We start from the raw sequence: 26,262 nt of genomic DNA on the forward strand, positions 1-26,262 counted from the left end.
CCCCCCAGAGACCTGCTGTTGCAGTTTCAGCTCATCGCCCATGGGTGACTGGAGCTGTGCCCGGCAGCCCACGTCAGACAACGCTCACCACAGCCTTGTGCAAGGTCCTGGCACTTACCTCACCCCCCAGGCACCACCCACCGAGTTCCCAAATCATGTAGTTCTCTCCCACAGCAGCTCCTGGTAGCTCACAGACCTCCCATGACCAGCTAGTATGCCCTGCTCCTTCTCACTCATCTCCAGCTCATGAGCTCCCAGTTACTGAATTTCATCCTGGTTTTATTCCCGAGATCCTCAGGGTTATCACGTTGTTCCATTTGCCTTCTCTGTCCTGACGCCATCTCCCGGCCTCATGCCCTCAGCAAATTTTATCAGCAGATTTCCAAATATTTGTGGCACTGAGGACCACACTGCCCAACAGGTTTGACTGAGTGGTGAACCTCCCTAAGTAATTCAGGTAACAAATACTTCCACTACGGTCTGGGGCCAACCACCATTTTTACACTTCTTTTGAGAATGTCCATAAAACAATATCAGTTACCAAATTATGGTATCTATACATGGTTAATAGCTATATGTATCAGAGCTATTCAATTACTCATGAAGAGAAGCAGCTTGAGCAGTTCCCATCTTGTAAGGCCTGGAAGTATTCAAAAACATGTGGATGTGGTGCTTAGGGACGTGGTTTAGAGGTGGACCAGGCCGTTAGGTTAACGGCTGGACTCGACGATCTCAGAGGTCCTTTCCAACCTTAACGATTCTACGATTCCATGATTCTATGATTCATTTAGGTCAGGCGCAGGGTAACAGCAAGCCTTTCCCGAACTTTTATCTTTCCGCGCTTGGAATGACTTTATGCCTTTCCAACATTGTTAGGAGCTAAGGAAATTCTTCGCTAGGCAATATTCACTTTTGCGTCTCACCGTTCCTATTACACTTCCCTTTTCTCCTCTACCTAAACCGCATCAAAGCCTATCTAAATCTATCTAATCTGCCTAAACCACGGATGTAGGAAGGTTGTGAGGACGCTCCCATCTTTGGCGGGAATAATTCAGTTCTCCGGACAGGCTCTGGCTGAGACCTCCCGAATTTCCCCCATATTGTATCCTCCCGTACTCCATTCCCCCGTACTGCCTCCCGTGTTATTTCTCATATTTGTCCCATATTTCTCATATTTGTCCCATATATTCTCGTATTGACGCCCCTGCCCGTCACGTTTCCGGGCGAGGGGGAGGCCGCCAGCACGCGGTCACCGCGAGGCGACGCCGCGTGCACCCCCCGCCAGACGCCGCCGCTCCCCGCGCCGGGGAGGCAGCGCCCAGGCCCCGCCCCTTCTCGCGGCAAGCCCCGCCCCGGGGCCGCCTCTCCTTGCCCGCGGATTGGCCAGCGCGGCGCGCGGCGCGGGGCGGGGCCGGCGCCGGGGTATTTAAGGCGCCGCCGCGGCGGCAGTGGCTCCTGCCTGCGAGGGGGAGCGGGGACGGCGAGCAGTGCGTGAGTGGCGGCGCCGGGCCGCGCCGGGCGGCCGGGTCGGGCCCTCTTCGCGTTGTGGTGCCGTGGGCCGGCGCGCAGGGCGGCGGCCGCCTCCGCGCCGCGGCCTTGCGGGATAGCGTCGGCGGGTGCGCGGCGTCCGCGCCGGGCTGGGCCTTTCCCGGTGTCCCACGGTAGAAGCGCCTGCGGGCCTCGTGTCTCGGCTCTCCCGGGGCGCGGCAGCGCCGTGGCCGCTCCTCTGAGGGAAGCTGCCGCTGCCCTCCCCGCCCCGTCCCCTTCCCCGCGCTGCTTCTCTCCCCGTGAGCCTCCCCCCGTCCTTAGGAAGCCTGCGAGGTGCCTGGCCCCCGCCCTGAGGCGGCCCTGGCTGCGGTCACAGAGCTGGGGGCTGCGGTGGGCTTCCCCTTTTGCTGCGAAACCTTGTGAAGCCCCAGCTGTGGCCTTTAGGTCACCCTCAGCCCAAAGAGCAGGGCCTGTAATGTGGATGTGGGGTCGCATGCTGCTGCTTTGGGTGGCTGGCAGAGGGCGGCGAGCGGTCTGTGGTGCCTACAGACCCCTCCTGGCCCGGTTGCATGCTCTCGCCTGGGGTACTCGTCTTGCCTGCGGGTAAGGAGGGCGAAGCTGTCCTGGTGCACTGGCAGTGCCTTGGGTTACCTTATTTCATAATGCAACTGTTACAGTGCTGTGAAAAGTTAGAAGTGCGGAGCCTCTTTCACGCAGGTAGGAAGGATTCGGTTCTCCATCCTGAAGGACCTGCAGGGAATCCTCCCCCTGATTTTTAAGAGGGTGGGGGAAGTCATATCCAGCCTTGTGCTGTGCAGTAAGCTACATTTGCTTTTCCAAGTTTGAAGCTGTTGGGCAGGGGTTTTTTTGCAGCTGTACAGGGAGACTTGAATGATTCAATGTCCCCCTAGTTTTTAAGAAATTTTGGCTGTTTAAGATGATACTTAAAGTAGTTCCTGACTTAGCAAGCAGTCCAGATCTTGTTTGTGTTGGACAGAATATCAGCCTCCATGTAATATGTTGTATTCTGTGTTTGTGCTGTGAAGCTAAAGCCCTGATGTTGCTGTAGGAATTGGTTGAGTGAAGAGGAGTGTCAGATGCATAGGGCTGATGCCTGTGTGCTGGTTTCTCTGAAAAGCTCTGGATGAATCATGCCTGAGCTCTAATGGCATGTGAGTATGGTGGCTTCGTTAGGAAAATCAGGCTTCAGTGAGAAGCATTGCTTTGACTTAGTTATGTCTATATAGGCCCTTTAAAGGTGTTCAGTTTTCACTGTTCATGACTATTGAAGAGAATGCTTGAGCTGTCTGATGGTTTGGGGTTGTTCTAATTGATGCTTAAAACTCATTATCCAAACTTAAACTTGATGGATGCTCTAAATTAGATAGAAGCCATTTCCAGTGAGCGAAAGGATTTCTGTATGTCATACATCAGTGATCTGTGTAAGTACAACCCTGCTTGAAAGAAAATGCATTCTGTAAGTCTTTTGTAGATTTGAGATGGTAGGGTGTGCTTATATTGCAGTATGTTGTGTGGGACAACCTGCAGCTTGAAAGTGTTCATTTTGGCTGTGTAGAGTAGTCAGCTGTTCCAGAAATCCTAGAGACAAACAGTCAAATGTTTTAACAACTATCATACTTGTCTTGTGACTCCATGCAGAAGTGGAAGAAAGGCTTAAAGGATCTGGCATAAAGCTGACTGAACGAAGTACTGAATCACAGCAGCTGGTGCTGCTGAACATGCTTGTTCAGTGTAGTACAGGCATTGGTGTTATTCCCATGGTCCAGGTGCTTGGATTTCAGAGGTGTGTTTGTAAAGCTCATTATGTGCCTGACTTAGAGGAGGTGTTGTACCTTTAAACTTAGTTCTCAAATTAGAACTAAGCTTGTTGGTTTTGTTGGTTGAGTGGACAGTATGTCTTTTAAATATGGATTTTGGACTGGTGAGGAAGACAGAAAGCTGAGGAGGGGAGAGGTCTTGGATTGTCTCACATGAGCTTCGGTTGAAACTAAAACAGAACAAGGAAGTGGTAGCACCAAACTAGTCACTGACCGCTTGCTCGTGGCCTGCTGGGGCTGGTTTCTGGTCCTGTGGCTTCACTCTGGGCTTCTTTGGGAAGGCTGAGTGGCAGGTTAGGACTTTAAAGCTGAAGAAAACACAGTTCTTAAGCTGCCTGCTTTAAACCTCCTTTGTAGAGCACAAACTAAAAGTGTGGTCCTTTCTTGGACCTAGCTACTAGCATTCAAGCCTATGGCACACTATTAGTTGAACTCTTATAATAAAATGCAACTTCAAAGAGTAGATTTCTCGAGTAATTTTTTGCCTGTAATTCTACAGTGAAGTGAAGTACATGACTTGATTGAAGTGTCTCTATAGACAAGTTTGCTCAGTTTAACTTCCAAAGTTATTTTGGGAGGAGAGGCAGAAACAGTGGTGTTGAGACTAAATATACTTTTGTTTAGCCACTTCAGTGTGATATCATGAGAGGGAGTGGCCTCAAGGTTTATTATTCACACAGCTTGGTGTGTGGCATTAGCAGCTGAAAGGTGAAAGTCTTCAGTGGCTGCTTGATTACTGACTGTTGCTTCTGAAACCTGTCAGGGCTAAATTATTTTTCTGTTACAGAATCTTCAGCAACACCGTTCTGGTCAGAAAATGTCTGCTCTTGAAACACTCTTTAAATACATTGATGAACACCAGGATGTCTATATTGAGGTAAGTTTTTTCTTTGAGTTTTGTCCTGCAGCACAGATAGCTATGGGATATTAAAAGTTGATAGGTGGTGAGCTTCAAGGTTGTTGTTACACCTATATAATATGCCCAATAATAGAGTAGTGCCAAGTAACTGGGGAGAGGGGGAAGCAGGTGGCAGCAGGTGTGACTGGTTTGAGTCAAGCCAGAAAACTTTATTTCTTAAGTTTAGGCATAGTTCTGTTCAAAGACATGAATCTCCATGGTAGATTTATTAAGAAATGCTCTATTACTGTATAGTGCAAGCAGTGACTTATTTAGAGGTAGAAGTTTGACACTAGCTCCTGAATGCCAAACTAGGCTTATACTGCCTCTCCTCTTTTGAGATGGGAGAGGAAAGATATAAAGAAGGCTGGAATAAAGCTTTCTCCTATGAAACTGTTCATGTTGGGGATGGAGGAAGAAGTTAACTTCTATACTTTGCTGTTTAACCTGCTATTTAATTGCACTTTGTAGTCCCTTTCACCTGTGAAGGAATCAGTGGTATAGCACTGTAAACTCCCAGGCAAGAGCTGTGCCAAGTGTTCAACTTGACTTCTGACAGTTGCTCTCACTGATCTCACATGGCGGGGTGGGGAAGCTAAGGCAGCCTTTCTGATAAGCCTGAAGGATGTTAGCTGCTTCTGGATTCTTAAAGAATGGCAACCAGAAAGGCACAATATGCACAAGCTGTTATACTCTTAAGCTTACCTTCTATATCTGCAGACTTTGGGCTACACTGCAGGGGCAGCTGTAGGAAAGTGAGGTTTTGGAGAGCTTTTCAGTGTAATATCAATGGCTAGAGTACTCCTTTGAGCAGAGGAAAGAGCTGATTTTGCCTTGAGTTTAAGCTTGACTAAAATAGTATTAGTTGAATTGCAAGGTGTTTTATTTGTATAGTGCCTCCCACCCCATAATTCATGTGTTGTGAAAGCTTTAACTTTTCCATCTTTCTGTAGCGGCTGGCTGAATGGGTGGCAATCCAGAGTGTGTCAGCATGGCCTGAGAAGAGGGCTGAAATCAGGCGCATGATGGAGGTTGCTGCAGAGAATATCAAGCGACTGGGAGGCACAACCCAACTTATGGACATTGGGAAACAAAAGGTATGTGAGGATCTCCATGTCAGCTTAGCAGAAAAACTCTTTAGAAGACAAGGTGTTTTGCACCAGGCTGGCTTCTTATGATCCCAGTAAGAAAGGCACTTAGACTCCATAAACTGTCATTTAAAATGGTGTTTATTAGAGCTGCCACTATAAAGAAAGAGGATAGCATAGATAATCTTCTGTCCCTTCAGGTGCTGGGAACCCCAAGCTGTGCAGCATCTAGCAGGCATCCAATCAGTGTGCAGCATGCTGTGCAGATCCCATTCATGGAAATGTTATCCCATTTTATTTACTCAAGCTGTTAGATTCCACTGCCAAACAAAAGGGATATTCACATGAGAACTTCTTGCTGCACTTTTAAAGACAAGGACATGCGGGTGGTGTAATTGCCAGCACCAAGTGGGAACTGCCTGCAAGCTACAGTCAACTGGCTAAATTTATCCTGCAGCCCAAGGATATGCACAGCACAGTACAGGCTGTAAAGATACTGACTGAAGTTTCAGTAAGTCTTCCAAAAGACTTAATGGCTCTTCCAGAAGTGTTAACACTTGTCACAAGATTGCACTGCTCCCTTACCAGATACAGAAAGATCCTTAATAGGTTGAGTCCCCTCCTTATTTTTAGCTATCTGGACTGCTTTTCTTCACCTGAGAAATGTATGTGCTTATGAGAATGATAATATCATCCTAGGGAACCATCTACTTGATATGCTTCTCCTTTGAAGTGCCTAGTCACTACATGTCACAGAATAAGACCTGTAGCAAAATTGTTAGACTAGCATTTGGATAGTGGCATTCAAAATCCTGTTGTGATGAAGTGTTTGCTGGTTTTAGAAGATCATCATTGTAACTGGTGCTAATGACTGCTGGGTGAAATCTATGTGTATCAGGACCCTCTGAGCAGTTCTTACTTTTGGCAACTGGAATACACTTGTTTGTAGCACTGCAGGTCCCAGCAGGGAAGCAGCTGACTTCATGTGCCCTGTTGGGAGGGAATCTGTAGGATAATTCTAGCTCTAATAGTACCTACAGCCTAAAATCCCATCAAAAGTATTTCAATTAATTCAGAGACAAACTTGTTCCTTTCATCAGTGTAACTTTTTGGGGGCAAGAACTGATTTTAGAGTTTATTACAAGTAACATTTCTATTTAGAAAACTCTCACAGCTGGGTTAAAGTTAACTTTAGTATTTACTTTTATATTAAGTATAGACAAAACTAGTCAGTGTATTATGTACATTGTCTTTCATTGATATAGCAGCAATGTAAAGCCACTTGTTTGATCTTAGTTTACTGCTGCACAGCAGTTTGTACTGTGTACTGTTGACTGTAACTGTAAATTCTTGCAATAATGCTTTAATCACTTAGAGCTGCAGCTGGCCAAGGACCGTGTAACCTGTTGATAAAAAAATCAGAGCTTGGACCCCATATGAGCAAACAGTCACAGCTTATCTTGATCTGCTGAACAGCATCTAGGAGTATGTGTTAGCTCACTGGAAGGGAAATACATGCTGACTGAGAATAGCATGTGATAATTGCTTATGGGGTATTCCAAAAGACTAAGCCAAGTCCAACTCTTGAACTAAGTTCATCAGCATTACCCTGCCCTTTGCTTAGCAGCATAGGCTGGCATAGAGAAATACAGGTTTTACGCTGACCTTATTTGGGTGTAGGCACGTGTTATACTAAGCGATACCACTGTCAGGAAATTTTTGTCTAGAGAGCTATACTGTGGACAGGATGAAAGTGCAGTGACAAGCAATGCAGAATGCCGTATTGAATGGAGTTTATCACTTGTGCTTAGGTCAGCATTAGATAGGGCAGTTTGGCAGGCAGGCAGCTTGCTCTGCTAAAATCTGATGTAGGATTGTTAGTTTAAAGCGAACAGTTCCGAGTGGCTTGGAACATTTTGATTATTACTGGGACTTGTCAGGAAACTTCTGGCATGGTGCTTTCATGCCTTCATTGTCACACTGCTTCTGGCAATCAGTTTAAGTAGCTTAGTTTTAGCTGTCTGTGCCCCTAATCTCAAACTCTCTAATGTTAAAGCAATTCATTCCTCTGATAAAAATGTGCCATGCTGACATTTCATATTTGCATAAAACTTCTTGCCTCCTGTTTCTAGCTGCCTGATGGATCAGAGATCCCTCTACCGCCAATTGTTCTGGGAACACTTGGCTCAGATCCACGCAAAAAGACAGTGTGTGTATATGGTCACCTGGATGTTCAGCCAGCAGCACTAGAGGACGGCTGGGATAGCGAGCCCTTCACACTGGTAGAAAGAGAAGGTGAGAGCAGTGGCCTTCACAAACTGATGAGTGCTTCTGTAACAAGTGTGGTATTTCTTAATTGCTCTAAAGTTATACCCTTGATTGAATGGGGGAAGGAGAGTAAGAACAGACATGGGTGTTTATTTAATACGGTTGAGATAAAAGATGCAGGAGGGGAGGTGGTAAACAGGTAAAGCTGTGAAATCTCAGCTGCCTTTTCTGATAGTCTAGACTGTACTTCCATGTTACCTTCCTGGTAGCTACAGCAAAGTCTTAACTGCTGCCTTCCATGGTAACAATTTGTTGCCAAAAGCTTTCTAGAACTAGTTTCTTGTGCTGTTTGCAACTTGCTGCCTGTAAGGTTGTGTCAGACTGCAGGGGTTTTGAACCACTACAGGGGACAAACACTCAACACAGCTTCTTTATGCCTGGAGACAGGAGTGGTAAAGCAGCCTTGCTGGGTTGCCTTGTGTGTGCATACTGTGCTACCTCGAGTGCTGCAGAAGCTGTGTTTTACAGAGCTAGGGCCCAGACAAGTGTCCCTCTCCCATAAATGGGGATGAAGAAATCGTGCAGTAACTCCTATTGAAACAACACATTGCCAGTAGCCAAGAGGAGACTAAAACTTTCTTTTCTATTTAAAGCTGGTGCTACCAACAGCCTCTTCCTTGTTTCATTTGTTCAGTGCGTGTCAAAGGTCATATGAATAGAAGGACATTAACCATTCTTGTTGCGTAAGCGTTAATCATTGCCAAGAAAAAGTATCTGTGGTGTAACCAGTATTTCTACCTGGGCACTTGGTCATAGGCAGCGGACTCCAAGATAGTTGGATTATCTCATCCAATAGCAAGAGCTAGGCTTGCCTCAGGCTGTGGCTTATGTCTGTGCAGCCTGGCAGTGTAGGAGGCACATTTTACCAGCGTCTCCTTACCTTGCAGGCTGTCTGGCCTGTTCTGTCACTGTGGTTGCACCTAGTGCTTAGGGGTTGTAGCCACAGCTCTGAGTTGCAGCAGTATCTGCCTCTACTGTGATCCCATGTGCTACATTTCCTGGGACTTCCCCGTAGCCTGTAAAACTTGTCTTTGACTAAAGCCCTTTCTGGGGAGATTCACATTTATCTGGAGAATCCAGAGAAGTGATTGGTCACTAGCTACTGAAGTCTTACTCTTCAAACAAAGAATTATTGAATTGAAGCTAATACTGGATAGGTTTCTGTTAAAAGGAGGTAGCTTGTTTCTATACCCTTACTGCTGTGCTTGTAGAAAATGATACTATTGTGAAGGATATGGGAGCAACTTAGCCCAAGGCAGTTACATCTTTTCCAGCCCTATGGTCAGCTCCTGTCCAGGGAGCAGCTCGGGGAAGAGGTGGGGTGGCTTGAAGTGGGAGAACTATTGCAGTTCTGCACCTATCCCACTTGCACGGGTGTATAAAGTGGGATGTAAAACTGCTGCTTCAGAAGAATCAGAAATGAAAGTTAATATAAGCAGGGCTGAAAAGCTTATCCAAAAGGATGTTTTCTCCTGCAGGCAAGAGATGACTGAAGCTTCATGCTTTTCTCCACAGTGGTTAATTTGTATCTTGTTTCTACAGGAAAGCTGTATGGGCGAGGATCAACAGATGACAAAGGTCCAGTGCTTGCCTGGCTGAATGCCTTGGAGGCTTATCAACAAACTAACCAGGTATGTGCCCAAAATGTATCCTGCTTTTTTACATACAGCTGAGTCTAGCAATAAATGTTATCCAAGCCACAAACCCTTGTGAGGCAAGCCTGCTTATTCAGCTGTTCAGAGGAATGATGCAATAGTCCTGTAAATTTCCTGATGTCCAGTAGGGTTGAGTTGACTTGCTGACAAGTTAGTCTTGTAGATGCTTGGATTGCACTTTAAACATTTTTGCTTTAAAAAAATGTGTAGGAAGGAAAATACACATGCAAGTGTCTGGAGCAGGGGGAATAATCAAATGTGATCACTTTCATGTAAGGATGTCAAATTAGCTTGGCCTTTAGCAAAGCTTAATGTCTCACTGCCACTGAGCTCTAAGGGATTAATTTAGCAACACTAAACTGGGAGCTTTGCTGTTTCTGTTCAAGAAAGTGCAATCAAATAGCCCAGGATGTCTGCTTTATCTTGCGAGTCAAGTTGCTATTACTTGTGAGAAGAATTAGCAGTTCTCAAGTGCTGTCTAGGCACAGAGTATGGTAGACTGGATAGACAGGGTAGTTCTGACTCCTACAGTGGCATGCAATTTCTGTGGTTAATATTAGTTTTCCTAGCCCTGTGACTTACCTTTGGCAACAGACCTCTGCTGCCTTCCCACAGTTAAGAGGATTGGGAACAAGTTGTTCTAGAGCTTAGTTAAAACTTTTTTGAGAAGTTTGAGTTCCATCAAATGAAAGGTGGTATAAGTGCCCTCAATGTAAGCACAGTCCAAACTTTGTAATACTTTGTGTATAATTAACAAATTCCAATGTCATGGAACTAACTTATTTTTCTGCTTTGTATGTAACAGATGAAAATTACTGATTGCTGAAGGAGTCCAATGTTTTCACATACTTAATCTGTCCCTGTTTTTCATTTTCAAAGGAGTTTCCAGTAAATGTTAAGTTCTGCCTAGAGGGTATGGAAGAATCGGGATCTGAAGGCCTCGATGAACTGATTTTTGCTCAGCGAGATACTTTCTTCAAAGATGTGGATTATGTTTGCATTTCTGACAACTACTGGCTAGGCAAGAATAAGCCTTGTATCACCTATGGCTTGAGGGGTGTCTGCTACTACTTCATAGAGGTAAGTGCTGAAATACACTGCAAAACCGGTATTATCAGGCTGATGTTTCTACTGGAGAAGAGTGGTAGCCCTAACTTTTTCATGCTGATAGCTTTTCTTCAGAAAGTGAAACTGACTACTTAAGTAGAACTGTTTCTACTAATTGTCTAAATATCTTCCTTTTATTATCCTATATAATACTTGGGTGGGAGGGATAGCTTTCAAATGTATGAAGCCAGCACCTTCACTGGAGGATTCCCATGGCATAGATATCTTCATCCAGATATTTCCTTGAGTGCAGGAAGGATGTCACCACTGAAGTCTCCAGGGTTGGGACAGTCAGTACTAAGGGCTTTTACTTGACAGAGCAATAGAAAAAATCTGCTTTAATGTACTGCAACTGAGTGGTCTGGTTTCAAAAACAGATGTGTTCTCAAAATAATGCAGCAAAAAACTGGGGTAAAAGTCTGTTCTGTGCATTTGACAGTGTCTTCATGCTAAAATTAACCTGAATCTTAATTCACTTCAAACCAGGTGGAATGTAGTGACAAAGACCTTCACTCTGGAGTTTATGGTGGTTCAGTACATGAGGCCATGACAGATCTCATTACTCTGATGGGTAAGAAAAAGCAGGTTTCACTGAATGCATCTAAAATGGGAGTAAGAGCCATTAAAGCATGAGTTTGTTTGCAGTGAGGGGGGTTCTTAAGGGCTGCTTACACTAGCAAAGCAATGATTGATGAAATGGTGCTTGCCTGGCATGCATAAAACAGGCTGATGCCTTAGATACAGAAATATGAGGAAGGTCTTGCGAAGTTGTCTATCTACATTAGCTTCCCCTAAAATCTTGCTGCAAACTTGTACATTAATTAAATCAGCTCTTTTCTGCAAAATCTTCTACAGATGCCATATTGGACTTGTTGGGAATTGTCCCTTCAAACAGCCAGCCAAATAGGTAGCAGTAGAATTAAATGCAGTTGCAAGGAAGTACACATTTTTGGATAGCTGCAAATTCTCTAAGTGCCTTCCATGCTTAGTGGTACAGGCTCTGGAAAGTAGAGGTCAGTTTTATTACATTTACAGAGTTTTCAGAAGGCCAAGACTTCTGTTTCCCATGGAAAGTGTTCCCAGCAATGACATCTTGTTTATTCTGGTTGAATCCTGATATTAGGTGCTTGTTTACAGGTTCTCTTATAGACAAGAAAGGGAGAATCCTCATCCCAGGTGTTAATGAAGCAGTGGCACCTGTTACTGATGAGGAGCTGGCACTATATGAGAAGATTGATTTTGAGCTGGAAGAATATGCAAAAGATGTAGGAGCAACCAAACTATTGCATGATACAAAGGTAAACTGTACTCCTTCCTCTCTACCCTGGTTAGCTGTGTTAGTATATTAGCTATATTAGTAGAAGACAGAAGGAAGCTTCTGTGGATACTTGTGTAGTTACCAAGTAATTTAGTAGGCAGAGAATTCATCTGATGTCTTTAAAATGGTGAGATTGCTTTGAAGATTATTTCACCTACTGTATAGTTGACTGTATACTTAACACTAGCAGTTCCTCTGCAAAGTGTTAGGTGCTTGGAAACTTAGTCTAGGTTACTCTGTTCAAGGCAAACAGTCTAGGCAACTTTAAATTTGCTCCTTAGTCTATGTATAAGTAGCATTTCAAACTTTTATGGAACTTTGTTTATCGAGTGCTGTTCTCTTAATGCTAGATAAGAACTGCTAGCACTTTTCCAGAGGTCAGATACCACATCTACACAAAACATCTAATTTCCTATATCTGTGAGAAGGTCAGTGGGTTATCAGAAATAAAGTAGTTGCTCATAGAGATGACTTCTCATAAGGTGAGAAAACAGCTTGAGATCTAGCTGTAATGAACTTAAGGTTGACATACTGAACATCTTCCTAGACCTGACAAGCAAGGACTGTTTTGTAGCCATGAACTAGGCAGCTGCCCAAGTCTTTGAACAGGCTCAAGTTTAATAAACTCATGTCTGAAATTCTCAAATCTTCATCCTGGGAGCTCTCCAAATGAATGCTTTTTACAGCATTGACCCTTGCAAGGTATAGGTATTACTTACTAATTTTAAAGGATTAAACCCTAGATGTAAATACATCTATCATAAAAAGCAGAAACAAGTGTTGTAAAAGACAAGCTTACATGTTCAGGTCTGTCTTCTGTCCTATTACTGTCAGGAGGAGACTTCAGACTCAACTCAAATAGGTATAAGTAACAATTTTATAGCCTCAACCTTGTCTTTACATGCTCAGGTTTATATCAACTGAGAGCACACAGGCTTCCTTGTTTAGCCTTGTCCTATAAAGTAACGGATGAAATATAGCTTGTATATAAGAAGCTGGCAAGATGCTATTCATATATGATACTGAACTAAAGCTGTTCAGTCTTAGCTAGACTGAAATTCTAGCTTAACTTACCAAGGGAGTTCAAACTAAGCTGCGTGCAAGAAGGGTCTTAGGACTAAGGGGAGATATGAGAGAGAAGGCTGTAATCTCCAGGTGAGAAACAATGTACTTGAAAGATTGAACAGTGGCAGTTAATCTTCTCTCAGAGAGAATTTAGAGGCAGATTGTACCTGGAACAAAACAAACTGTTAACATTAAAGCCCACAAAATTTCTAAGTCTCCTGAATCTCTGCAGTGAAGTTAAAGTTTGAAATACTAGCTATACAGGACACAAATACATTGAATTTGCAGTATGCAGTGTGCAGTATGCACTGAACAGCTGTGTCCAAGGCAACAAGGAGGAAATGCAGAAGTATATCTGAAAAAGGCAATAGTTTTTGCTTTAATCAACCTGGAGTTCAGGCAGTTTAATACAACCAATGATATAAATAGGAGGATGCTGTTTGTCTGTCTGCACAGTGGTGAGGCTTTTAGAAAACTTGTGATCTTCAAAAGCATGTGACTCAGTGATGAAGGCACCTGCCTGACTTAAGGCTGTGGGGACTAGAGCCTCCAAAACACTCCCTACACACTGTGCCTGAGCACCTTATGGTATTTGTGTCCTTGTCAGAAGCAGACTGGTTGTGTCCTGTAAGTTCCATGGAACTAGGAGAAAGCCAAACTAGAGCTACTGAATCTCTTCAGGTGCTGAAAACCCAGCCATTGTATCAAAATGTGTGCCTAATGGGAGTAACAGCTTCTGTTTATAACTGAGTGGTCTTGAGTGAGCTGCATTTGCCCATGGGAGAAAGTACTGTTTCTTGCAAAGTCTTTATTAGATGGAAGAAATTATTACTTTGGGAAACTTTCTCAAACTACTTGTAACCTTGCATCTTTCCCTTTGCTTCTGCAGAGAGATATCCTTATGCATAGGTGGAGATACCCTTCCTTGTCTCTTCATGGAATTGAAGGAGCCTTCTCAGCCTCTGGAGCCAAGACTGTGATTCCTAGGAAAGTGATTGGCAAGTTCTCAATCAGACTTGTGCCAAACATGACTCCTGAAGAAGTCACAAAGCACGTATGTTGAGATGGATTTATGGTCTCAAAACAGCTAGTGTCTCTAAACTTCTCCTCTGTGCCTGAGAGAAGAGTATTTCTGGTTCCTAAAGAGGTTCCAGTTGCTTGCTTTGCTGCTGTCTTCCCTGTTCTGCACCTCAACTCAGACAATTGAGGGAATTGCTGTGTGGTCCCACACTGGACCATTGTGGCCTGGCTATTCAATTTCTCTCAAACTCCAAGAAAGGGCTCTGGAGTAAATGCTAATTTAATTGTAGGGCAGTTGTATTGCCAGAAGTGTATATTCAAAAGCATGAGAGTTGGACATGTTGGCTAACTGTTCTACAATATATTGTTAACTTGCCTAAAGGAGATATTCTGACTCCAGAGCAGAGATACATAGGAATAATATGAAATAATAGTAATAGGAAAAGTATTGCTGCACAGTAGTAGTGACCTGCAAGTCCCTAAGATGCTTTTGGTATATAGTCTTTACCAGTGTTCATACAAATGCTACCAGTAGATAAGATTGAACAATCTTTCTTATAGGTTGAAGACTACGTGAGCAAAAAGTTTGCAGAGCTGCAGAGCCCCAACAAATTCAGAGTATACTTAGGCCATGGTGGAAAACCCTGGGTGTCAGACTTCAACCATCCCCACTACATGGCTGGTAGGAGGGCCATGAACACAGGTCAGTGGATTTTCCATTTGGCATTGGGGGGACTAAAAAGCTTTTGTTCCAGCACCTCAAGAAATACTGAGGAGGTCATGTTTGCAGAGTTCCGCACTTACGTGATAAGTTTGGCTCACTTAGTAAGGAAGCATGTCATGTGCAATCCTTAAACTCAAGTCTGAGATACAGGAAGGAAAGAAACTTGATATCAAGCTCATTCCTACTATACTGGAACAAGTCCATTGGTATGGTGTTGCTTTTGCATAAGGATGAGACTGTCAGTAGTTCAGATCACTTGCTTAGCCAAAGCCCTCAAAGTTCAGTCATCCTAACATCCTTCTTAATCAGTTATGCTAGGGCAACTAGAGCAAATCTAACTTCTGTGTTGGAGTACAAACAGGCTTTCAGATGAAGTGTTATTTGTCTGACTGAACTCTGAAAGTGGCAGTACTCCAGCACTACATCTGCGGGGCAAATGCCACAATTCTGCAATTTCTGCAGTCTGGCTGATTAAAACAGAGCAAGGTTTGGCCAGCACATGGTACAGAAGTGGTTGGTACTTGATTGCTTAAGCAGCAGTAAGCATCTGTGTGGGAAAAACAAACACAATTCCAAACTGGCTAGAGTATCACTTTGTTCTAGTTTTTGGAGTTGAACCAGACCTGACGAGGGAGGGAGGAAGCATTCCTGTTACCCTTACTTTTCAAGAAGCAACAGGCAAGAATGTCATGCTGCTTCCTGTTGGAGCTGCAGATGATGGTGCCCACTCTCAAAATGAGAAGCTAAATAGGTAAGAATACTTATCCCTGTGCCAGGCTGAGTTGTACCGTGGGTCTTGGTATGAATTATGAAAAGGACCAAGAAGAATTGAGCTCTTGCTTTTCTTTAATTCTCTGGAAGGCAGAGTGCCATTTCTCCTTAGTGGAGAGTGACTGGTTGGGCAACTAGTCTGTAGCTGAATCTTGATGTCAGTATTGCTTCTGGTTTTCTACACTTGAAACCAGAAGCAGTTTTTATACTTTGGCCTCCAAGCTTGGCTATCCCCTACCCCAAGGGTGGCATTTCTCTCTTGCCAGGGGAGATGCAGGGAGGTTGGGAGTGGTGCCTCTTGCCTGCAACAGTAATGCCTGTAGTGTCTGTTGCGTGCATAGGACTGATACTGCGAAAAGCACAACTGCTGGAAATACAGCTCAAACTAAGACAATGCTAATGGAAGCTATCTTCTTTCCAGGTACAACTACATCCAGGGGGTGAAGATGCTTGGTGCATACCTCTATGAAGTCTCCCAGCTGACGGACTAAGTTAGACACCTTATCTTCTGGCTTATGGATCATGAGTCTGAATTTTCTTATAAAATGTCATCAATTACCAAGTCTCACATGGCTCCCCTTTTCCACCAACACTCCACTGCTTTGGTGGGGGAAAGGGAAGCATGCAGTTCCACTTGACAAAGAATATATACCAAAAATATTTCTTCATATGCTTACTTCAAATGACACAGGCTATTCCTTATCTGGCCAGCAGTCCTGAACTGCATCTTTGCCCCTTCTGTATCACTTCAAAGTTGTGGTTTGCTGTATTCACTGCTTTTCCTGTAAAGCAGGAAGAACAGTTTGCTCTCAACTGTTTAAGCAGCCACATCAGTTGCAGAGCTGCCAGCCAAGCTTAAGGTTCTTATTCCTGGATATGTGCTGGAAGTAGTCAAAGTGACAGATTATGGGGCTATACTGGAATGTGTTCAAGCTGTAGTGAGGCATCTATCTTGCTAACAGAGTGATTTGGAAGAGCAGTTTGTCTCTTACAGTTTATACCTGTCTGCAGGTTTCAGTTTACAGTGAATTAGGTTATAACAAAATTCACTGTGGTAATGACTACTGGCCATCTTTTTGTAAAGCTGCCTTTGTATTCCCTAAAAGGGACAATAAATAATCATGCTCTAGAGTTTGGCTCTTGGTCTCTAAGGATTAAATAATGACTTGGGAGGGAAAGCAACTTCAGGCAACTTGGGAGGAACTCTTCTATGGCTATAGGGGCAGATGAGCAACATGGCTACATAGACTGTAATTCCTGGGAATGCAAATCTTTATTCCTTAGGCTCTGGCTCCATAACAGCTTGTTGTCTTGAAGCAGGTGCTGCTAAATCCTGCTCTCCTGAGGGAAAACAAGCTCAAAATATTCCATTTTGGCTCTGTAAGCTAGATCATCCCCCTGTAGTGCAACTGGTGATACTGCAAGGGAGTGGGTGAAATCTGTAGGTGTAATTGGGGAGAGAAGAGCATCACTCATTGCAACTACTGACTGACATCAACTTCAAGCTGTCTTTTGGAAACATTCAACTCCAACACTTCTGGTATTATGTCAAAAAACCCCAAACCCTCTTAAATGTGTGCTAATCTGAACTGGATTTGGCTCAGTGTTTCTGAATTCCCTGACCAGCACTAGCAGGCTAAGCTAAGTAAGTATTTCAAGTGATGCTGCTTTGCTCCGAGAACTGCCTGAGAGCGTGGTGCAGTCCTGTAGCCTGGCAAATAGGCGAGCAGCATGTGATGCTTCCTCCCTTGGGCAGCAGAAGGCAGGAATGTCTTGTCTGTCTGGTTTTCACTGTTGCTTGATCTGGGGATCTTAATAGTGGATGGCTGTTGGGGCATGGAGGAAGGAGTCTTCCGTTCTCACTGTGAAGCTTCTAAATCTTCTCTGCTTTGTTCGTTTTGTTCTGTTTGGTTTGTCATGGAAGTCGATGGCTGGAGGTAATTTGGTACCATTCAACTTCGCACTTGCAGCTGGGGTACCCATGTCATACGCCTGTGTCACCACTTGCTAGCACCAGGCATCTCTGCGGACACTGGGTAGCGGGCTGCTAGGTTCTCACCTCTCAGTGACAGTGGAACTACTTTGATACAACATGCAGTCTGGACATATGGCACGACTGGCATGCCTAAATATTTGAAGGTCATCTGTATGCCAAGATCAATTAGTTATACAGGATAACTAGTCCTAGCAGTCAACATGTTTACAGCAGCTTCCTCAGTTACTGAACTAACACCTCAGACTTATCTAAATGGGGTAACACATGAAAAGACAACTCCCTGGCTGTTGGTGAGTTTATACTGCTTATTTTCTACCTATCAATTTGAAAAGCATCAAAACGTCAAAATCTAGTTCCTATACTGAGGTAATACTAGTTTCTCACAATGTAAAGAAAAGCTTATTTGAGCAGGAGAAAAGCTGATAATGTCATGACCTGTATTCAGGAAGTGAGCGTGTCTGTAGTTGGCCTATTTCATTTGTCACTATTTTCTTGAGAATCACTTAATTGTCTCAAGTTCTGCATGGGAGACACTGCATCAGACCCTACGCTTCTGGAATAAGTACAGCACAGCAGAGTTGTGAAGGATGCCCAAAGCAGAAGAAAGTGTGTTAAGGGGTTTGTAGAAGAGGCTGGGAAGCAGATCCTGTTGGATAGACAGCAGAACTATTTTGGCATGGGGTGAGTGCCAGAACCCTGTGCAAAGGAGATTAAAATGGGACTTTGGCCTGAGCAAAATGCAGGGGCCTATCTAAGCATGCAGGAGTAAATTGCTAAAGTAATGGGCCCTTTGAGACTTAATGGGGTTTCAGGTCTGTTTAGATGTATAATTTTAAAGTCTGAAATCATTGATATTTGTTACCTTGCTACAGTAGAGCTTGCTTTAGCTGTAACCTCTCTTATCCCTGCCTAAGGTGACCACAAAAGCAGTAGTACTTGGCCTGCATGAACAAGGCAGGCAAAAAGGACTACTGGTGCCAGCTTATTTCTGTAGCCTGCCTGCTTCAGACCTGACTCCTTGAAGACTTCTAGAAAACAGGTGTCTGTTGCAGAGATCTGGTCTGCTACATCTTGGAATGCTTGTGCATTGTCTGAAGAGTTTTCTTAGCCCAAGTTTGAATAACAGCACTTGTACAATACAGAAGTGGCTGACATGACACGAAGTGTGAGCTAGATGTGAAAACCAAAATGCATCAGTGAAGCACGGAACCTCACAGCACCATCTGCTGGGTGCACAAAGGCTGCTTGGTATTTGCCACATAACTTCGTAGCATTGGTTTTTACCTGTTACAGTTTACTGAAAGGCTTGGCCAGCTCCAGTTAATATATGACATGAAAGCTTGTATAATTAATATCCTGCAGCTGATGCTCATTAGAAGACTCCTAAGTGAACTGACTTAACTGGCAGACCAATCTCTGCTTAGGGGGAAGTACTGCCAGGAGGAGGGCAAGACTGCGAGTGTTTCAGATGGCTTTGGTTAGCCTAGGGAGCTGCTATGTATTTTCACTGTCCTGCACTCCTATGCGATGGTAAGCACTGGAAAAATGTTCTGGCTGGTTTTGCAGTTTCTTCCTCATGGTCTTTGCCGTCACCATAGTCTGTCTGGGGTGGAGTTATGCCTGGAACAGCTTTACAAATGTGAACAGCTACAATCTCCAGTTTTCCTGAGTAGAGATGTGCCAGCTCTATTTATAAGCAAGCACAAGCAAGGCTATCAAAAGGGAATGCGCTTATGAATTTCTCTAATCTGATAAGTGTCTGAATCTTGGCTGGGCCTATCAGAGGTACCAACACATGCCTGCTTAGCTTAGACTTATTTACTGCTTAGACTATTGCTTCAAGATGTTCTTTTCTTTCACTTGTCTACCACTTGCCTCTTAGGGGTAAACCAGGTAGGAGCCCAGCTTACTGCCAGTTGACCCAAATGGCATGTGGCTGTAAATTGGTGAGATGACTTTTTTTTTTGCAAACTTCTGTTTAGCTAAGTTATGTCAAAGTATGCTAAACTCCTTCAAATACTAAAGTAAAAGTAGTTGGATCACCTTTGTACCTTCTCTGTGCCCCCCAACCCCATGATAATTTTGCTTTTCTTATCCAGATTCCTCTCCAGTCAGACTTGATGCAACTGCCCAACTCTGCTTTATTTGAAAGCTGGAGTTTTATTAAAGATGTTGAGAAGGTTTATATATCCTCACTTTGCTATTTTTCCCCTTGCTTAAGTAACTTAAGTCAGCAGCAGCAGTTTCCTGGAAACTAATTCTGGGGAGCTGGGAGGATTACTTGCAGAAGGAAAGGTGACCTCATAAATAGGCAGCTGGCAAAAAAAAAAAAAGAGATATCTTTATGCCACAAATAACAAACACATTCTTCTGTCCTGTTTCCTAATGTGGAATAATAGCTTGGTTCCTGACAGGAAAGTGGGAAATCTCAGAGTCAGTGGCATGCTGCTGTTTGCAAGCCTAGAGGGCCTGTACTTCCAGTTCCCCCTCTTCAAGAATGGAGGGAAGTCTGCAACATGCGTGTTACAATCACGTGTCCACAGGGTGGAACTACTGCAAAATTGAGAATGCAGACTTTTGGCTTGTAATACCTTCTTGCTCACTAGATTTCTCGTGTTTTAGCAAAATCCATGACGGTGCATCTTGATATGGAATATGCACTTAAAAGAGCAGCTGGAGTTACTACAAGCTATTATCCCTAAATGAATACGCCCTAACTGACTTTTAAAGTGTCACTTTTCTTTATTTTTGCTGTACTGGGAAACAATGTGCATGTTAAAAACATAGCCCTGATTTTCGACTACGAGGCAATCCATTTTAGGCTTATTGAGCACAATGTTTCCTAATTTGAAACTGTTTTTAACTTGCAAAACAGACTTTGGTTTAGCATAATGAGTTTGGATGTACTAACTAAATCAAAACTTATTTTTTGATAAGGTTACGTGATAGACTGTCTTAACTTCAGGAAGTTTCAGCTTTGTGATCTTGACCTTGAAGCAATGTGAAGAGTAGAGATAACATAGAGCTAATCTAGATAGAGTATGTGAGTTTGTTCATTCTATCAAAGTACTAGCTTAAAAATATTACAAATTTTTTTCAGCATCATCTCAACTCATTCAATTAAAATAGAATAGATTTGTGTGTTAAATATGCTTTTACATTACGTGGAATCAATCTGAATAAATCACCTTCTTGGTAATTAATAAAGTTATGCAGGGGATTTAAGTCATTCTTCAGAGAATCTGCTTAGGCTACACAGGAGAGCTTAATAGTGGACAATTTTGATTCTAGTCCCTTGCTAGCTTGACCATACCATCCTACATCATGGTGTTAGGTTATGACAAACCTTGAATGCTAAGACATGTTTTGCTAGTACTTTTAAATATTCATCTTTCTATTAATTTTGCATATCCTTAGAGATTCTGAGATTTCTTGAGGATTGCCTAAAATGCATGCTAATGAAATGTGCCAGCTGATGCTGACACATTGGTATGCAGTGTCCTCCTTCTGTCTGGGCAGGCTTATGTTCTTCTCAATCATGGAGACAGCCCATGGACCTCTTATTTCTGCCCTTTAAACTGAAAAATGAGATAACAAATACAGTTGAACAGCTTCTTTTGTCATTGTTATTGTGCTATGCTCCCCTTTGGGAAAGCAGCTGCCCTGTATGCAGTGCATTTGAATTGTGAGACCTGTTGCATCCTCAGATGATGTGTGGTCTTCACAAAAAATGAAAGCTAACTCCACCAAGATAGCTTTAAGAGTAACTATATAGTTCTAATCTATAGCAACAAATTTGACCCACAGCACAAAGTGCCAAATATTATTTGAAAGTGAAATAGGTTCAGTTATTAGATACTCAAGCAAGTCTTCATATAGAGACATTTCTGTGTTAGCTCTTGCTTGTGAATGCATGTGCCCTACGCTTGTCAGTCAGCTGGTCTGTACTGAATGACTAGCCTTAATAAAGTTTGAGTTCATGAGCAATATGTATGAATAGCATTTAAGGACGGATCTTTTGTAGGTTGCTGTTACTTTATACATAAATAAAAACATATGTCAAGATGCTTAGCATTCTTATATACAGGTGAATCTTTGAAGGACTGTTTTCTTGCTCTTTTGGATGCAGTAAGTAAATAGAATTGCAAATCTGAGCTGTTAATATATGTAAAATTGTAGCCAATTCCTGAATTTCAAGATAGCTGCTAAGATATATGATGAAACTAAATTTCACATTTCTAAAGTACTTAATGGATTTAATGTCCATGTAGTGAATAGCAAATTCAAGGTTAGAGAGTTGAGAATAAACACTGTCTTCTTTTGGACTGTTTTAAATGCTAGTAGGTAGAATTCCGAGATACTGCTTCTTAATATCAAGAAAACCTATTAAACTCAGACGTGCAGCAACTTGGAAAGCAACAATATAACTAACTAAATTGTTAAAGAACAGCTGCAAGACTCTTGCAAGCTAGCATGCTGTATAGTGTTTGTTTATGAAAATGCCTTTAAGGTGTTGGTCTAGACCGTCTTGGTGTAGTAGTAATGGGTTGACATCTCTCTTCCATTATCAACTGTATACTGGTCCATCATTAGAAACCTTTTAAATGCAAAAATTCTGTTTCTTTTGATGGACTTCTTAATAGTACGTGCAGAGTACAGAACATCATCTGGCCTTTATTCCCTTCAATATTCTCTACTCCTGCTGCTCTTTCTGCTCCTTCTCTCTTGCTATTTTTTCCTATCATTCACACAAGGGGAGCTAATCCTGCAAGGGGGACCCACGGAGTTTCCCAGGAATATGACCAGGCTTTCACTTTATAATGTGATAGTTATATGTTGACTGGACTGAGTCTCTTCTACTTTTTGTATGAAGACTGTAGTTCTAATGCTAACATGGAAAATGCTAGCAGGCAATGACCTTTAATTTCAACTTTACTCTGTAGTTGCTACTGCAATAGTTCTCAGGTTTTGGAAGTTGGCACAACAGTATAATAACACTAAATGGAGTGGAAGAAGGTAACTCTTTGTTTCCAAATTCCTCTCCATTAACCTCTTTGCTATTTGAGTGAATAGCAACCTGTAAAAATTCTGGCAGAAGAGCAGCGATTTCTGCAAGCCCACTGGAACATAATTTTTAATTTGTGGAAATGACAGAAGTTAAAGGCATCAGAGAAAAGACACTCAGAAATGGTTCCAGGTGAGTCTCTTTAGGTTTTTCTACTGTATGTATTGAATACACAGTTGAATACAGTTGAATACAGCTGGAGGACTCAAGTTCAAAGCTGTAAGAATACAATATAAATTCAAAATACAGTATAGGTTGCATGTCATCACTTTCAGGAATCGGTTGTCAAACAGAGAATTAATAGAAAGCAAACAAAAGATTTATTTCTGCACAGCTTTGAATCTTGTTTGTATTTCAGAAATATCCTGTGATGTGTGGTCAGCTATATCCTAAACCTTTGTACGAGGAGGCACAGGGCTGCTTGTGATTATTTTAAGGCAGTTTTAATTCTCACTGGATGGATTCAGAAGTACAAATCAAGAAGGGGGAAGACTGCATCATGAGCTCAGGCACACGTTGGTTACCAGTTCTGTTGTCTGGCAACAGAATTTCAATATTGAGATGTGAATAAAAATAACTTGAATGTGGAAAGACTGGGGAGAAAGACAGAGAGCAGGTTTCAGAAATAAAGTAAAAGGCTTCATGAGAAAGGTATAAGTGACTGTATAAATACCTGTTCCCAGAGTATGGACAACCAGAGTTTATTAGCTTCCAGGCTTTAGTCTGCTAATATTCCTTTGCACTGATCTGGAAATGTTTAATGGAATTTGGCTGATTATGAACTTCTGTAAATTTGTAGAGCTGCACCTAATTTTTGGAAACTTTACTTGGAGCTAACACTCCTAGATGGAATTTAAATACCTTGAGACTAGTTCAGAAGTCTTTATTTTTTAAAGTTAATAGGAGCTTTGAGGAAGATATTTGAGAAATGGGAGAATAAAACATTGACTTTAACTCCACATAAGTTCATGCATTGACTGGTTTAAAATAGAAATACACTAAAAAGTAGCAAACACATCTGAGGGATTTTTCCCATGGAAAACAGGAGCACCAGATTTACTGAGTATTAAATTAATAGAAAACTATGCTGTATTACATTGCCTGCTTTGTGAAAGCATTCCTATAGCATATGACAGGTAATTGAGTCATCAACATAAAATATTAATATTTAAGATGATACATTCCATTTTCTTAGTGTTGTGGTTCCACATCTATGTGCAAATATGACACAGATTTACTGGGACACAGCAGTCACCTTGAAGCTGTGCTCAGTAGCAGCTGATTAGCGTTATCTGTTCCAAATGTAAAGCAAGTTCAGCTTCTCTGACCTCATTAGAGGGAGCTGAGAGTGCCTCAGTAATAAATGCTCCTCTAGCTCCTTCCAATAATTTGATTGATATGGAAGAAAGTTTTAATGACACAACCCCTGCCACTAACAGACCAGCAGTCCTTAAGGATGTAGAAGAAAGATTCTGAAAATAATTAGACTTAGCACTAAAATTAGAAAGAAGGGGTTTGGAATAGGAAATTGTTACTTTTTTCAACAGCACACAGTCTGCAATGGAACAGTCTTTTCATCTACATTCATAGACATTACGTCAGGTAAGACAGGTTTATTGGCAAATGATGCATAAATTTATAAGCTTTGTCTGTCACTCATCTTTCACAGGTTTATCAATATTCAGAGAGTTTTCAAGATTGGCAGGAGCAGAGAAGGACTTATATTTTTACTATTAGCAAAGGAACACACCACATGCCAAAAAGCCTACTCTCTAAACCCCTTATTTCAGTACTTAAAGTGGCACATGTCACCTGGATAACATCCATTTATCTTTCAGTTTAAAGATCAAAAACTCTCTGTATGTTTTCACAGCGCTCTGAATTTGAGAGCTTGATCCCACTAAATCTGTTAGCCAGTTTAAGGCCCAATTACTTGTCACAGGGATGAATGAAATCTTCAGATAAGGTGACACCATGCTGAGATAATTCAAAAGGAATCAGTCACACTACTTCAGACTGACACTTTTTTTTTTGCTTGAAATGTGGCTCTTTGAAAACCTCACTATTTATGAGAAAAAAGCATTCTCTTTTTTTCCTTTGCTTGCAGGATTCACCTAAAGCCTCAGCTGTGTGAGTTGCATTACCTTTCTAATACCTCCACAGAGCATCTCCTCACTTCCTAGCTAAGAAAGAGCAAGTCTAGGTAGATAAAAAGGCATGTTTACAGGTTGCTGGGAAGGCTGCGCACTGGTGAAGGATCTGACATCTCTGACAACTTTATACTCAGCTGAAATCACTCACAAGGTACTAAATGGACAGTTCGGACTCCTTAAGTCCATCATGTTCCAGAGTTAGATTCTTCTATATGAGTTCTTCATGTAATTACTACTTTGGAAATGGAGGTATGTGCTGCCTCTAGCAATACTTTTAATAATAACTTTTCCTTTGCCCCCATAGTGAATGATGAGGTAGATGAAAGCAGACTTACTGCAAGTGGAGAGACTAAGGCTGACATAAATATATTTGTACTTCTCTAAATGTGACAGGAAAACTGGGTCCATTTCATTACGCCATTATCTTCAGCCCCCATTTTCTTGTGCCAAATTACCTGCGTAAGTTGTTGTGTGTGCTCCTCAGGTAGGTTTTTGTTGTGAGAATCTACTTGCCCAGCCAGTTTTCCTGTAGGTATCAACATGAAAACAAACTATCCTAATGTCTGTAGCCTTAATGAGGGAGGCACCATGGGAAGGTAAGGGCACATCAGAATGTTTTTTTTTGTTCCTGTGTGCTTTTCTGTAATCATCTAAGACATTGACCTGTGATATAAGAAATACAAAAAACCTGCTGAACAAAAAGTTTGTATTCTGATAAAGAGGCGTAGCAAAAGACAGGTATTGTTTTTTCCACAGAGAGAAGTGAAGAAAAATGCTACTTCTAAATATTCAATGTTTCATCATGGGAAGCTTCTATGTAATTGCATGTCACAGATTGAGATAAAGGATATCCAGCTGTACCATCAACTACGTCTGTCTCAGCATGCAGGAAAGAACCAAAGAATACAATGTGGTCATGCGAATAAATGCAAAACAAAAGCTATGGGTGTGTCAGACTGGTATGGTTTGTGGTTAAGAGTCAGATTTTGAAAACCTGGAGCTGTTTGGTGAGGCTGCCCAGTAGCATTCTGCTACTAGGGAGGGATTTGGACAAAGATCAGTTTGGGGTGAGCCTTGGAAGGGAGCCCTGCCATGGGGAGTAGTACCTGTAGCAATGCATTGGGGACAGATCTGTGCTATCAGGTGGCTCTGCAAGCTAAGGGAGCGTGGTGGTGCATTCCCCCCCCACCTCTGGATCGCTTTGCAATCACAGGAATTCCTGTCAAGACTTGGCCTTTGTGCAATGGGTCTGGTGGTTAAGTGTCCCATGACCGTGCCAGGAACTCTTGCATGGCGAAGGTGGGGAGCAGCGCTGACCGCACCAGGAACTCCGGTTGCCTGGCCAAGGTGGGGAATCAGAGTGCAATGACTGCACCAGTCATCCCCTGACAGCCTTGGAACATATCGCTGTGGATTGTAACTGTACGGAAGGATCATACCAGCATTGCCGAAATTTGAGAACTCCAGCAGTTACCGACCCAAATTGTGGCCAGGATGGAAATTCATTGATGCCTAAAGTCAATCATCTCGCAACCCTATAAACAGCAGTACCAAGTGAGACCCTTTGAGCTCTCCTGGACTGCAGTGGGCTGTGCCAGTATCCCCCTCTGAGTGGGACGCCTCTCAGTTGCAAACTCTTAAGTTTTCAAAGCAGAGAGTCCTGGCAACACAACAGGACCTGGACTGAACTCCAGTGCCCTTTACTCCTTGAGGTTTGACCTTAGCTGGTTGAGACAATCATTTTAAGT

The 26,262-nt window shown here is 42.7% G+C and overlaps 1 protein-coding gene across 1 annotated transcript; it reads left to right on the plus strand.

The window, feature by feature from the left end:
• The first annotated feature begins 1,458 nt into the window (after positions 1 to 1,458).
• CNDP2 (carnosine dipeptidase 2) lies at positions 1,459 to 16,399 on the plus strand. The gene is made up of 12 exons (XM_082306926.1): positions 1,459 to 1,491; positions 4,114 to 4,203; positions 5,178 to 5,321; positions 7,445 to 7,607; positions 9,183 to 9,271; positions 10,175 to 10,375; positions 10,889 to 10,973; positions 11,540 to 11,700; positions 13,675 to 13,839; positions 14,367 to 14,508; positions 15,133 to 15,280; positions 15,722 to 16,399. Exons 2-12 carry the CDS (start codon positions 4,144 to 4,146, stop codon positions 15,789 to 15,791), a joined length of 1,428 nt encoding a protein of 475 aa, XP_082163052.1. The 5' UTR covers positions 1,459 to 1,491; positions 4,114 to 4,143; the 3' UTR covers positions 15,792 to 16,399.
• Positions 16,400 to 26,262: the final 9,863 nt, after the last annotated feature.

This window comes from Platalea leucorodia, assembly GCF_965183815.1.
Source record: "Platalea leucorodia genome assembly, chromosome: 1".
Lineage (NCBI taxonomy): Eukaryota > Metazoa > Chordata > Aves > Pelecaniformes > Threskiornithidae > Platalea > Platalea leucorodia.